At 50.4% G+C, this 15,272-nt stretch overlaps 1 protein-coding gene across 1 annotated transcript; it reads right to left on the bottom strand.

Annotated features, from left to right (window-relative positions):
- Window positions 1-768: 768 nt before the first annotated feature.
- On the bottom strand, window positions 769-1,323 carry TNFAIP8L2 (TNF alpha induced protein 8 like 2; the record flags this gene model as incomplete). The annotated part of the gene is made up of 1 exon (XM_079696497.1): window positions 769-1,323. The coding sequence occupies one exon, from the start codon at window positions 1,321-1,323 to the stop codon at window positions 769-771; it is 555 nt and encodes a 184-aa protein (XP_079552623.1).
- Window positions 1,324-15,272: the final 13,949 nt, after the last annotated feature.

Genomic DNA, 15,272 nt, shown 5'->3' with positions numbered 1-15,272 from the left:
AGCCTTTTGATCTATGTCTTGCTCCTCACTGCATATTTATTTGCAATTTGTAGCACTGATCTGCGGTACAGTTTTTTTTGAGTTTCTTAAACAGAAGAAGTAGGCAAGGGAACCCCGGTGATGCTGGAAATATGCCTCAGTCTCCTGTATGGAAATGGTGAGAGGTGAGACGAGTGGTGTTTATATACCTCTTTCCTCTGTGATGATCATAAGATACAAGAAGCTGGAGAGATTAAACATTGAGCCCTGTGCATGTTTTAATAGTTTTATTTCCTCTGTGAGACTCTCCCCTGCCCTAGCCCCTTCTTCCTGCCCTCGGGAGCAGAGTCTCTGGTATCTGTCCAGACTCCGCCTAGAGCTGAAGGTCTAGGATGTCTCTAAGGGCTCCCTGCGCCCCCTGTCTTTAGTGTCCCCAGAGGAGTGAGATGGGCTACACCCTCTTCCCCTGGTTCTGAGGGGAGGGGGCTTCCCTGTTTGAAAGGTCCCTTGTGGGGAAAATAGAGATCCAAGTTTCGCTTCATCTTTTTCAGGCAGCTTTGTTTCCTGTCTTGGGGCTGGAGTAGGAGAGAGGCCTCAACCCTCAGCATTGCTTCTTCTCCACCAGCAGTTGGGCATGGGGTGGTCTCAGAGTCACAGGCACTCTTGGGAAAGACTGAAATCTGAGGGTTGAAAAGCATTAGTGCAGATGAGCAGGGTTAGAAAGCCCATTATCTGTTTTTTTCTCAGTCAGCCATTTTGCCAAGAAGGAACGTGCTGGGGTCAGGACTCTCAGAGCTTCCCCTCATCCAGCAGCTTCCTGAGCCCGTCACAGATCTTGCCAAGGTGCTCAGTGTAGTCAGGCCCATAGAGGGCCGTGAGCAGGCCTGGGTCAGAGAAGTGATCGAACACATGGCGGATGCGGCCATGTGACTTGGGTGTGAGGTGGCGCTCCACCAGCTCCAGCAGCACATCCCGGCACTCGGTCAGCAGGCTGGCCAGCACAGCAGCCTCAAAGGTGAAGTCCACCTCGCCGAAGCTGAGTGCGGTCATGGCGCCCTGCCGCAGCTTCTGGCGAAAGCGGGTAGCCAAGGCCATCTCGCTGGGGCTGAAGCAGCCACTGCGGTGCAGCACGGCCACCTTGACAGCCACCTTGATCAGGTCCTTGATAACCCGCTGGGCCTGGGGCCTGCTGTGTGTGTATTCTTTGGACACACGGTAGAGCTCATCTAGCACCTCGCTGCTCGTCTCATCGACGAAGAGATGAGCCACAGACCGACCTGCCATCTTACTCAGTAGCTTCTTCTCTGCTTGCAGCGCCAGACTCTTTGAACTGAAGGACTCCATGATTCCTAGGGAAGGGTTAGATGGGGGGGTATGTGGTCAGTCACTAGGAGAAAGGCCACAGGCTTCCTTAGAGAGAAATGGTTTTTCCCCTTTCTGTCTCTTTGGTTTCTATCTCATCTTCACCTTTGTTTGTCATCTTTCTCCCCCTGGGCCCCCTCAGTCCTCTGTGCTTTGTTTCCATTTTTTCTCCTTTTGTACTGTAGGAAATCATGATCTCTAAAACCAGAGGAGCAGTCATAGCTTTGGCTGGAGGAATGAGGGCACACCGGACGCTAGCGCACCACAAGTTAAGACCTCAGGGGAAGTAGGCTGTTGCTATTACAGTGGAGAAGATAAAGCTTACCTGGCAGATAGTTCTCACAGCCGCCATTTCTGGACACTGACTGGGTACCGTACATCTATGAGGTGTAGGTATTACTATCCTTGTTTTACAGCTGAGCAAACTGAAGCTTACGTTAAATAATTTACCCAAGGTCAAACACTACTGTTTTTCTGACTCCAAAAGCCCATGTCAGCTAGTGTGCTGTACTGCCTTTAAAGACGTGAGAAATATATGGGTCCTGGGAGTCCTGACAAAAATAATAATGAACATTTATTGAGAACCTATTATGTGCCAAGTGCTTTATCTCAGTTTTCCCAACCCTTTGTAAGGTAGGTATCCCCAATTTGCAATGAGAAAAACGAAACTAAGAAAAATTAAGCAACTTGGCTAAAGTCACTAGCAAATGATAAAAGCGGGCTTTGAACCATATAATCCAAAGAAGCCTCCTTCCCTTGGAATGCTCTCAATGAGGTTGAAGCACACGGAGGAATCATGAGAAACAAGCACCTCAAGACAGTCCTAGAGGCCTCAGGTCCTCTGCTGGGACTGTGCTGAGGACCTCCTGGTGGCACATCAGCTGCAAGTATCCAGGGCGTTCTCCCCATGGTCTTCGCCTGTGGTGGTTCTGCTTGTTTTGCTTCTTACTTCCCCCTCCCCTGCTCTGCAGGATGTGGCTCTGACCGCAGTGAGGAGCAGCCTTGCCCTCTCCCCCAAACGAAATAGGAGTCTGAAGAAGAAGGGGAGGTGGGTAACTGGAAGGAGGGGTGGTTCTCCCCCAGCTGAATCGGTCCAGTGGGAATCTGGAACCTTGCTCTGCTCCCGGCTTTGCCTGGGGCTTTCTGGACCACGCTCTACATCCGGAAGAGGAGATTGCTCCATGTGAGCCTTCCTTCCTCCTTGGCCTTCCTGCTACCCAGCTCTCCGCTGCCCCCATTGCCATCTCACATTTTGTCCACTGTCCTCTCCCCATCTTCGTGTTTCAGTCTCCTGTTTTCTCTTGTCTGAGTCCTGCCCTGTGGCCCTCTGGCCATGCTCTCCTGCTGTGGCCCCTACATCTACCTCCACGTCTCCTAAGATCTCCTTGCACCTCTCAGTAGCCTGTCACATACCCTTATCCACCGCCATCCCTCAGCCCTGCCCCCACCCAAACCAAACCATGTCTTTCTGAGGCTGCCTGGCCCCAGGAAGAACTGAGCTGGACCTCCCCACTGGGGGCTCAAGAATTCTATCAAATGAGAATCTCACAATATGGAAAGGTCAGGCTGACAGAGCTAGGACTCTTCTGCCACCATCACCCCTGAAGCCTACCCTTCTGTCATTTCCTGGTCCCTCACCTGCTGCGCCCTGGGTGCCAGTCTTGCCTTGGATGTCCCGGGAGAGCTGACAGAATGGAGAAGCTCCTAAGTGAGAGGCCCTTTGGCCTGGCCCCACCCCCAAGCCCCGCCTACCTACTCTGTGCTCAACCTCCCGTTTATCACACTGTCACCAAGAAGGTCTATGACCCCGACAGCCTCCTAGAAATAAAAGGTCAAAAGGAAGAGCACTCTGTAGGAAATAGTCTTGATTCTTTGAGGTGAGGAAGAGGCATTGTACATCTCCTGCTCCCAAGTTGTCTGCCTCTTTCTATCCTTGCTGCCCAGTGCCTTGAGATCTTGTTCTCCTTATATGTCTGTGGTAATGGGGAAAATGTTAAGTACAGATTGCTGGGGTGGGGGGTCCGTGGGGAAAGTTCTGAAGATTGAACTAAACTTAGACTGGAGACACCAGAGATCAGGAGGTCGGAGTGTGTCCCTGGAGTCTCTAGGGATGGGTGGCGCTGTGGGGCGACATTACCACGAGCATACGCTTTCAGTGTCTGGCTGGTTAAGGGGGTCCCCACCCTTAATACTTAAGAGAGACGAAGGTGCTGGGGTCAGGGCGGCCGAACTAGATATGACCAGCAGGTGTCAGCACATCATTGAACCAATAGAGGCAGCACTCTCACTGTGCTTTATAGCTGCTAACAGGTTACAGGAATGAAGGTAGTGCTCACTTCGGCAGTACATATACTAATCTCACCCCAGTCAGAATGGCCATCCTCAAAAAATTTACAAACAGTAGATGCTGGAGAGGGTGGGGAGAAAAGGGAACCCTCTTGCACTGTTGGTGGGAATGTAAATTGATACAGCCACTATGGAGAACAGTATGGAGGTTCCTTAAAAAACTAAAAATAGAACTACCATATGACCCAGCAATCCCACTCCTGGGCATACACCCTGAGAAAACCGTAATTCAAAAAGAGTCATATACCACAATGTTCATTGCAGCTCTATTTACAATAGCCAGGACATGGAAGCTACCTAAGTGTCCATCGACAGATGAATAAAGAAGGTGTGGCACATATATACAATGGAATATTACTCAGCCATAAAAAGAAACAAAATTGAGTTATTTGTAGTGAGGTGGATGGACCTAGAGTCTGTCATACAGAGTGAAGTAAGTCAGAAAGAGAAAAATGAATACCGTATGCTAACACATATATATGGAATCTAAAAAAAAAAGAAAAAGAAAAAAAATGGTCATGAAGAACCTAGGGGCAGGACAGGAATAAAGACACAGACCTACTAGAGAATGGACTTGAGGACACTGGGAGGGGGAAGGGTAAGCTGGGACAAAGTGAGAGAGTGGTATGGACATATACACACTACCAAATGTAAAATAGATAGCTAGTGGGAAGCAGCGCATAGCACAGGGAGATCAGCTCAGTGCTTTGTGACCACCTACAGGGGTGGGATAGGGAGGGTGGGAGGGAGACGCAAGAGGGAGGAGATATGGGGATATATGTATATGTATAGCTGATTCACTTTGTTATAAAGCAGAAACTAAACTAACACACCATTGTAAAGCAATTATACTCCAATAAAGATGTTAAAAAAAAAAAAAGGAATGAAGGTAAGGGACTTCCCTGGTGGTGCAGTGGTTAAGAATCCACCTGCCAATGCAGGGGACACGGGTTTGAGCCCTTGTCCGGGAAGATCCCACATGTCGCAGAGCAACTAAGCCCACGAGCCACAACTACTGAGCCCACGTTCCACAGCTACTGAAGCCCGAGCGCCTAGAGCGCATGCTCGGCAACAAGAGACGCCACCGCAATGAGAAGCCGGTGCACCGCAATGAACAGTAGCCCCCATTCGCCGCAACTAGAGAAAGCCCATGTGCAGCAATGAAGACCCAATGCAGCCAAAAATAAATAAATGTATAAAAAGAAGTTTTTTTTGTTTGATTGTTTTTTTAAAGAAAGAATCTTACAGGAACTTCCCTGGCAATCCAGTGGTTAAGACTCTGCCTTTCCAAAAAAAAAGATCCTGTGCTTCCAACGCAGAGGGTGCAGGTTCAGTTCTGGTCAGGGAACTAAGATCTCACATGCTTCGCTAGCTAAGACCCCACATGGCCAAAAAAAAAAAAAAAAGGAGATGTGCTTACATTTATCTCCCAGCCTGGTCAGGGAGATAAATGTAAGCACACATAACTGTAATACAAGTCAAATGATGTCATTAGCTGTAACAGAAGTTTAAGGAATTATGAGAGTAAAGAGAAATTTAGATTATTTCTGATAGGAGGACTGAAGAGGTGGACTTAGAAGGATGGATTTAACTACTTACTAGGCAGAGTGTGGAAGAAATGCTTCTGCTTCCCAGATAATGGAGATAAGCATAAGCCATAGAGCAAACAAAGATAATACAGGGCATGTTCAGGAAGTGGTGATTTATTCTGTATGACTGGAGCATAGGTTGTCTGAAAAACAAGTGAAGAAGGAAAAAGACCAGATCATGAAAGGCTTTAAGAGAGTTGCTCAACACTTCAGACTTTTGCTGTAGACTGTAGGGAGACATTAAAGGTTTTTGATCGGGGGAGTGAAATCATTAGCCCAGTGGGACTAGGTTAGAGGATTCAGCGAAATTTTAGTTGAGGAAAGGGCATGCTTAAAAGGAAATGATCACTGGTATAGCTTGCTTCAGCACAGTATGAGAACCAGTGAGAGACCTTGAGAGCTGGTGGTTTTATAAGAAGTTCTAACAGAAAGGGAAAAATTGGAACATTGTCTGGTTGTGAAAAGTTGAAGTGTAAAGATTGAAGTTCAGAAGTGGAGGCAGTCAGCATACCAGTGACTCCAAAACCATTGGTTCTCCTCCTTGGAGACAGTGATTGGGTCTTGGCTCCTTTCTTATTCCCACCTCTCTCAGCCCAGGTTCCAGGCTGAGGGTCCTTGATGTAACTTGGATTGGGAAATGTTAACAACTCCTTTAAGGAGTATGGTGGTAAAGGGATGAAGAGAAATGGAAAGGTAGCTTGAGGGGATGGGGAACTGGATTGACCGAGGGACTATTTTTAGCTTGGAGTTCGAGGACATTTGTAGGCTGAAAGGAAGGAGCCAGTGGAAAGGGAGGCTTAGAAAATGCAAAGGAGAGGTAATGTTTATGGAGCAAGGTGTGGGGGCAGATGGAAAAGAATGGACTGCGAGCTCAGGGGAGGGAAACGAGAGGAAAGAACTGGAGCTGGCATTTGTTGGGTGCACTCTGCTAGATGTTATATAAATATCTCACTTCATCCTCTGATACATTTATGAACTAAATGTCACTATCTTCTTTTCGCTGATGAAAAAGACTGAGGCTTAAAGAGGTTAGATAACTTATTCCCAAATTAGAGAGCTAATACATGGCAGACTGAGGACTTGTGTGATTTCCAAGCCTATGCTTTTTCTGATAACTACCTCACAAGGTTAGGAGGTAATAACTTCAACCTTATAATGAATGTGGCAGCATTCTATTCCTATATGCTCTATTAATTCACTGATCACACACTCAGGGAACAATAGTAGGTGGCACTACCAAAATCACAGGAAAAGTAAAAGTCCTTTTTAAAAGAAATATATAATCTAATTGGATAATAAGAAGAGGAATTAACAACGTACAAGAAGATGCAAATACAGTAATACCTTCTGAATCCAGAATTCTGCTACCAGCTCCTTACCTGTTTACCTCTGCAGCTTTGCCTTATACTCTGCTCTAGCTGTGTTGTAATCCTCTCAGCTCCTCCAATATGCATCATGGTTGGCTTCTCTCTCTCCCTCTCCTTCTCCCTCTTCCTGTACTCTAGACTTTCCCACTTCTTGTGTCTCTGCCTGGAACTTTCTTCCCATGCATACCTCTGCCCTGCCTGGTTAATTCCTACCCATCCTTCAGGTCTCAGCTGGAAAGTCATCAGAAGCCATCATAACCGTGAAGCCATCGTGACTCCCTAAACTACACAGCACCCCTGTATTCCATAGTCCTGTAGAACCCCATACCTCCCTTATCATGATAATTACTCTTTATTGTAATTTGTGATTTTATTAACTGCCTCCCTACTAGGCTGTAAACTCCATGAGGGCAGGGGTTATGCTTTAGTGCCTGGCACTACTGTGCTCAATAAATATTTGCTGAAAGAAGAAATTCAAAACACATCCAATAACCAGGAGATAAGGGGGAAATGGTAGCAACATAACAGTCACATGCAATAATGTTCGTTTGTTTCACTCATGGGGAAGTCTTTCTTTTATTTTCTCTTAATCTATACCTATTTCTAGTAATCTTCTCTGAACCCACAGCATATAATTAGTAGCAAATTAAAAGAGGAAAGAGGAGCTTTTAGAAGCAAGAACACTGATAACAATGAGAATTAACACAAATAATGAGGGAAGAGAAGGAAAACAAAAAAGCCGACAATTGAAAATTGCAGCGTTTCTGGCCATGTGGAGGAGGAGCAAGCAGTCTTGACTACATATATTCTAGACTCTGGGGTCCTCACTGTTCACCTGGACAATTAAGTTCACAGTGCTTCCTCTGAGCAAGCAAAAATCTGGTTAAATGATGTCTTGAATGTGTGAAACACTTTGAGATTTACAAAACATTTCACCTACGTTATCTTTTTTTTTTTTTTTTTTTTTTTGCGGTACGCGGGCCTCTCACTGTTGTGGCCTCTCCCGTTGCGGAGCACAGGCTCCCAACGTGCAGGCTCAGCGTCCATGGCTCACGGGCCCAGCCGCTCCGCGGCACGTGGGATCTTCCCGGACCGGGGCACGAACCCGTGTCCCCTGCATCGGCAGGCGTACTCCCAATCACTGTGCCACCTGGGAAGCCCTAAAAAATGTATCTATTAAGTCCCTAGTCTTTGTTGAAAGAAAGAAGGACTCAGGAGCCAAAAGAGGAGAGTATTTCAAGGAAGGAAGGGTCAACAGGGCCAAATGCCATAAAGAGGGCCAAAGGATAAAGACTGAAGAGCTGTTCATTGAATGTGACAAGGAGGTCATTATTGGCCTGGATGAGGACAATCTCAATGGAGTGATGGGGGACCAAAACGAAAATGATTGAGAAGAGATTGGGAAGGGGGAAAAATGGTACAGCAAGAAGAGATGACTCTACAAATTTAGCTGTGAAGGAAAGAGATAAATTGAGTGTTGACTAAATACAGGCAAGGATTAAGAGAAAGTTTAGAATTTTTTTTTCTTTTCATCATGGGAGATATTTGAGCATGTGTATATGCAGAAGGGAAGACGTCAGTAGAAAAGGAGAGATTAGAAATAAAGGAAGGAGAAAGTATTTGAAGACATGTGGCATAAAGCACCTAAGTAGGAGATATAGAGTCGGATTTGTTCAACCAATGTGTTACTAGTTAATAGCTGCAAAGTGCCAGGCACTGTGCTAACTGCAAAGGATAACTGCGGTGAGAGAGACAAGACAGCTGGGCCCTGTGTGAATGGAGCTTACAGTAAAGCAGAAAGGTGAACCTTAGACAAGCAGTACAGACGCCCCACCTGCTGGGAGGAGAGAGATGTGAGAATGCAGCTAAGTGCATCTCTAGAGGGCAAAATGTTGGTGGGATGCTCACTTTATTATCTCTATTTTTCTCTGAAGACGGATGTGGGTTCTGCTAAGATGAGCAAGGAAGCTGTGAGGAAAGGAACTTGAGAAAGGATTTGACACAGCTACTTGTAGGGGTTGGGAGAGGGTAATTTTCCAAGCTTGGAGATCCTGAATTTATTAAAGGCTCCAATCTGTGGGACTGTGATTTTCTCCAGAAGACCCTGGGGAGTAGGATTTGTCCTTTGAAACAGCTCTAAGACTCTTCCATTTCTTTCCATACCCAATGCCACCATCCTTGTCTCACTGCCTCTCTCCCCTCATCTTTGAACCTTCCTGTTTTCTTACCAGAAGTTTTCCTTATCTTGCTAAAATAAAGCATTTTGACAGTAACACCTTTATTCAAGAACTCGAAATGATGTCCTTTTCCTATCAAATTTTTTAACCTACTCACCTTGGTATTCCAGGCCTTCCATAGTTTGTCTCCCTCTTCCCCTGTCCTCTGCTTCTAACTAGTATCTCTCTTACATATCAGTCACACAGGCCCTTTTGCTATCTATGCTTCAGGCTCCACGTTTACCAAGTAAAAACTTTTGCTGAAACTACGTTCTTTGGAAGATTTTCTCCTTTCTTTTGTACCAAGCCAACTCCCACCAAAGTTCTCCCTGCCTCCGTGATAAAATGTATCCAACATCGTTCCCTGCAGTTACTATGAAGAGCACTTATTGTCTTTTCTTTCATTTATGAATTATATTCAGTGTAGCTTTGGGGGGGTTGTTTTTTTTTGAGACTTGGTATCGTTTTTTTAAAATTTATTTTATTTATTTACTTTTGGCTGCATTGGGTCTTCATTGGTGCACACAGGCTTTCTCTAGATGTGGCGAGTGGGGGCTACTCCTCATTGCGGTACGTTGGCTTCTCATTGCATTGGCTTTTCTTGTTGTGGAGCACAGGCGTGGGCTTCAGTAGTTGTGGCACGAGGGCTCAGTAGTTGCAGCGCCCAGGCTTAGCTGCTCCGCAGCACGTGGGATCTTCCCAGACCAGGGCTCAAACCAGTGTCCCCTGCATTGGCAGGCGGACTCTTAACCACTGCGCCACCAGGGAAGTCCCTTGGTATTGCTTTTTAATCATTTAGTACATGTAAGTCTTGTTTTAGTTCAAATAGATGGTCATTTTCTTAAAGACTGGGACTATATCCCACAGTGGGTTGTATTTGAAGTAAGTGCTTAATATGTATTGGATGGAATTGAGATTTTAGTTGGGCCCTAAAACTTTAAATGAGTTATACCTTAATCCCCATTCACTAATCTATTCAATAAGCACATATTTTTAATACCTAAGCCCTGTGCTAGGAGCTGGGGACATTTCTTTCAATCTCTGAGTGCCTCTGTATTTTGAGGTGTCTTTCTCCCCAAAACCTCTTTCCAGCCTTTAAAACAGCCCCGACTGACCACTGAATTACATTGGACCCAAGACCCCCCTGCAGTTAACTTTGTGTAAGTATTGTTCCATTGTTTCTGATTCTGTTTATCTCATTGGTTCACCTTCCATTTCTGTCTCTGTGATTGTGTGTGTATATGTTTATATCTCTTGCTTACTTTGGGGCTTAGCCCAGTCAGTGATGCTACCCACCCTGATCTCAGTCCATTAAAGACTGTCTGGAAGTAGCAAACCCCTGCCCCTCTTTTCCTTCAGTCCAGAGACCAGGCCATGTTTGTGTGTGTGTGTGTGGGGGGCGCCCGCTTAGATAAAACTGTCCAATAATGTCAATGTCTCCCATGCCACCCACTATCCTAGGAATTTTGAGAACGTCTTTTGTCCCAGTCCCCACACAGGGAAGAATCTTAGCAGGTGGGAGCCAAGCAGTGATGTTTGAAGTAGCCTCATTCTTCCTCCCCACTGACATTCCTGGAATCAAAGGGTCTTTATGGAGGGTGGGGATGGAGAAGGAGCAGTTAGTTCTGCTGTTTGGAGGGATGTCCAGGGCCCTCTGAGGAAAGATGGGACATCACTAATCCTTGTCTGCGGGGCAGTAAGTCTATGTGGTGCTGGGGCAGCTGGTTACTTTCCCTCTTTCAGGTCTCCGTGTTGCTCCTCTTCCTGTGTGACTCTCTGAGTCAGTTGGTCCCGATCTCCACATCTCTCTTTTGGTTTCAGCCCCACTCACCTGTCCTTTTCCATCAACCAACATCCTCACTGCTGGCCACCCTGGCTTCCTGGCTCCTTAGTTCCTAGCCAGCTGGCCCAACCCCATCTTGCTTTGACAGTAGGGGTGGGAGGGGAGATGATGGGGATAAGGAAAACTTCCTGGCGACATCTTCCTTTCCTTTCCCAGGCCTCGAGTCTTCAAGTGCATGCTAGGCCTCCCTTATCCGGGTCAGGATGAACCAGAGGAGGCACATGGGAAGAAATAAAGGGGTTGATTTAAAAAGAGTAGAGAGGAGGAACAGAGGTTTGGGGGCGGAGTAGGGGAGAGGTGTACCCAGGAGCAGGGTAGCCAAAGCCACTGGAGAGGAGAAAGGAGGGAGGGAGGGTCACGCCGGCTCTGACAGCCCAGCCCAGCCGAGGTCCTCGGGTTTCCTGTCTCTCCTCCCAGCTGCTGTTCCTTCCTCTCTTGTTGTGAGATTTCTCCCCAGGGCCTCTCCATGTTAAAGCGTGTGACCCCCTCCTCCGTCCGGGTCTCAGCGACTGTCAGTGGATCTGGCGCCTGGCTTTGGTCTCCAGCTCAACCTCCCGGCCAGGCCTTCTCGGTGGGCGGTGCTCCCGGCGCCCCTCCTCCTCCGAGGGCTATTGGTGGAGAGGTGTCGAGAAGGCGGTGTCTAGCCGGCCTCCGAGAGTCGGATTAGTTGGTGCAGACCCCGAGGCGGGTCGGAGGCGGGTCCGGCCAGGAGGCGGGCGGGGCGGCTGGGGCCCGGCCCAGAGCTCCGGGCGGTCGCATTGTTTTCCTCCGCGGAGCCGCGGCGGGAGTGGGGTTTGCGACTGGGACCCAGGGCTCACCCGACCTGACAGCGCCCGGGAGCCCAGATCCAAGCTCCATCCAATTCAGACGTTCATCACGTCTCGCTAGAGCCCCAACCACCGATTGCGAACTCGGCGCGGTGCGCGGCCGCTGCCCGCCCGCTGAGATCTCTATTCCACTGACCCGGATCTCGGAGCAAGTACCCCGGAGCAGGGCTGGGGCTGCAGGGCGTCGGGGAGGATCGGGGCGCCTAAGGCTGGGGGCAAGCTTCCGAAGTGCCAGAGGGACCCGCCTGGGAGGGTGCCAGAGCGATGTGTGCTTGGTTGACGGAGAGGGTCAGCGGAGTTGGGGTGCGTGGAGGGAAGAGGGGACCGTGGCCGAGCCCCGTCACGGGACTGTGGGGCGCAGGGTCTGGGCACCTCTTGCGACCCGGCTTCTCTGAGTCGCACCCCTTGGACTGGGGAGCGCGAAAGGGATTATTTGAGGCGCGCACCGTACAGAGGGTGGAAAAACCTGGTCTCTTTCCGCTCCAGCAGAGAAATTAAGGCTTCGAGACCCGTGGGGAACTGGACCCTCTCGTTGCCCCTGCAGGGATGGGAAGGGGAACACGTCGTTCCAGACTTTGGTGTTACAGCTGCACCTCTGTCCTTGTGCAAGCGGGAGTCTGAGAACCTCCCAGGGGGTTGGCTTGGGCATAGAGTCGGGAGTGGGGCCCCTGAGAACACCAGTCCTAGTGCCCATATCCTTCCTTCACCCCACTCGCCCTGGGGCTTTGTTAGACCGAGGTCTCCCAAGGAGGAGAGCCCAGCTGGTGACTGCATCTCGAGCCCGCGGACCCGCTCAGCCCTGGCCCCAGGCCCGCCCTCATCGGTTCCAAGCCTCTGGCCCTGTTTCCCTGGCCTCGGAGACCCGCCTCCACTCCCCAACCCCCGCTCCCATCCCCATTCGGTCTGCGCCTGCAGGCCCCTCCAGCCCCTCCTCCCGCTAACGTGGCTCTGGGACCCGGTCCCGGCCCAGACTCTCCTACCCGCCCCTCTCGGAGCCCCAGATCCAGTGAGGGGGAGACACGTAGAGCCCCTGGCCTCAGGCCCACCTCATGCGAGGCTCTAGACACCTGGATTATCCTCGTTGGGGGCTGGGTGGGAGGGAGGGTAGGTAGCAAGCCTGGGGCTGAGAGCTAAGGGTGGTGGGGGAACTGTCTTGGAGAAGGGAACGTGCCCGTTCCGTGAGGCTCCTTGGCGCGCCCCCCGCTCCTTAGAGGAAGGTGGACTGGGGCGGGCGACCAGCCCGAGGGCTTCCTGCTATTGTCCCCCGCCCAGTCTCCCCTTCTCCATCCCTTCCCCAGCCCCCGCTAGAATCTGGCTTTGACCCGGGCCACTCCCCAGAGGTGGCTGCGGGACCAGGAGGAGACAGAAGGGCTGTTTCCTCTTCCCAGCAAGGGGAGAACCTAGGAAGGGGAGAAAGAGCCGGCCAGGCCTCCCCGATTCGCTCCAGATGGGGGGTATGAAGCAGCTGGGATTGGTCCCGGCAGGGTAAACCTTTCCCCAAGCCAGGGGTCGGATGGGGGCCGCTCAGATGCTGCTCCCTAAAATCAGCTATGGGAAGCCCCTTTAAAGATATGTCATAGTTAAGTCTAGGGGGCCAATGCAATGGCCAACCAAGTGTTTTTAGAGGCTGGACTAATCCAGTCTAAGGTGGGGGGTAGGGTGGAGAGAGATTGGGTGGGAGGGAGGCAGGGACTGCTCTCAGGGAAGAAGGAAGGGGCTGGGGGGTGCTTGCTATCAGAGCATTTTGCCTAGAAATGAAGAGCATGCAAATGAGATGCAAATTAGCCTCTATTGTCCCCAGCTAGGGAGCTTTTGCTAAGAAGCCTGCTGGATTCTGAAGGTTTTAATGTGGGAGTGGTCGTCATGCCCTCCAAACTCTCCCAGTCACCCCTTTTCCCAAGACTGGTCCTGCAGTTCCAGGAGTTTCTGGGTAGGGGCCAGCCCCAGCCCCTGCCCTCACATCTCTGGGCATGAAGCAACCAGCACCTTTGTAATCAAGCTCAATGTCAATGTGCCCCCCACTCCCAGGGCAGCATCTCCCCTACCCTGGCCTCATTAGACTTCTCCTGAATGTTCACATTCACTTTTATTGGATGTGGTAAGGAGGTATGGCTCAGCCTCTTCCCTCCTTCTGTCCCTTCTTCCAGCAGGTCAGAGGTCTCCTATCCCCCTCAAACCCCCACAGGAGTCACTACCCCAGGTAAGGAAAGGGCAACAGCTCCTGAGGGCAGGGGATGGAAACAGGCATGGCCTGGGAGCAGAAAGAGGGTCTGAGTGTTCTCCGCACTTGCCTGAGACTGAAGTTGTTTCCTGGGTGAAGATACCAGTTGCCCAGGGCAACCTGTTGTGGGGGGGACAGGAGGGGGAGGATAGGAGACAAGCTGTGTCCCTTTCTCTTCCCCTGGGAGCACCAACATCGGAAACATGGGGCAGGGGTGGCAGAGGGAGGCTTGGCCTTTCAGCACCAGAGGGTCTTTAGCTAGCTGACTGCTCTGCCCCTGGGGAGGGCGTCATCATTAGGTGCTCCTACCCCTTCCCCTCCTCCAGCTCTCTTGGGACCCCATCTGGCGTCAGCCTCCCCACCAGTGACGCTGGATTGGGGGTGGGGTACACTTGGGTCCTGACTCCGAGAGTGGAGTTGTTGGGGAGATGGAATGGGCTAAGCCTGGAAGCCCAGGGTCTCTTCTTTAGGGGACATGGTGGGACAGGCAACTAAGGATTAGTGAAGGATAACTGTCTGTTCACAGAAAGGAAGGAGTCTCACCCTTCCTGACCTGATTTCCCGAGCCTACTGAGCCCTTCACTTCAACTTCAGGGGAAGGCAGGAAGCTGGTGTACACCTCCCACTGTGGGTTCCAGCCAGGGTCAGCTTGGCTGGGGGAGGCTGATGGAAGCTGATGGGTGGGAAGGAGGGCTGTCTCACCGTCCCTGCCACCACATCTATCTTTTCCTGGACTTCGGGCTACAATCGCCTGGCTGTCATTGAATTATTTATATTTTCATTCCAAGGCAGTCCGAAGAGGGAAGGGAAGGGAAGGAGAGACATGTTCAGCCATATCTCCTCACCAGTATAGCCCCTTCTATGCATGGCTCCTCATAGCGGGTGGGTCTGCTCTTCCCCACATTAAGCACATGCAGTGGTTCTTAGGAGTCAGGGAAGGAACAGGGGGCTAGGGAGGCTGGGAGGGGGCACAGTGGTCGGGCAGACAGCTGCGGCCAGAGCTAAATTTAGCCTCTGATCTGGCTTTGATGCAGATTCATTTTTGGCTAAGACAGCCCCCCTCCCCCACTCCCCTCCCTACTCACTCAGCTTCTCCCTAGCAATGGGAAGGGCCCCAGAAGCGTAAGCTTAGACCAGGACAAAGACCCCTAGGCTGCCTCCCCAACTCTGTTCTTCCTCAACCCTAGACAATGATGGCTGCTTCGCAGCTGCCTCTACCAGGGCACGGCGCCTAAATTGCTCCCGGGTGCCATGGGGGTCCGTGAGGGAGGGGGGAAGGCAGACATGGTGCCCTCTTCCTCCTCCCCAGTGCCAAGGAGTCACTATTTATAATTTTAAGCCTTCAGTGTCTAATTATAGCTGGGAAGAGGTTAGCAAGAGGGGGGCCACGAGGTGTCACCTACTGAATGTCCCAGGCCCAGTCAGGAGAGAGGAGAAAAGGCTGAGTGAGAAGGCTGGGAGGGGGAGCAGGCGGGTCCTGTCCTTACCTGGGGTCATGCTGGCAGGCTTCGTACCAGCCAGT

The sequence above is a fragment of the Hyperoodon ampullatus genome, assembly GCF_949752795.1.
Source record: "Hyperoodon ampullatus genome assembly, chromosome: 2".
In the NCBI taxonomy this organism is placed as follows: domain Eukaryota; kingdom Metazoa; phylum Chordata; class Mammalia; order Artiodactyla; family Ziphiidae; genus Hyperoodon; species Hyperoodon ampullatus.
This window is presented reverse-complemented; position numbering and strand designations above follow the sequence as displayed.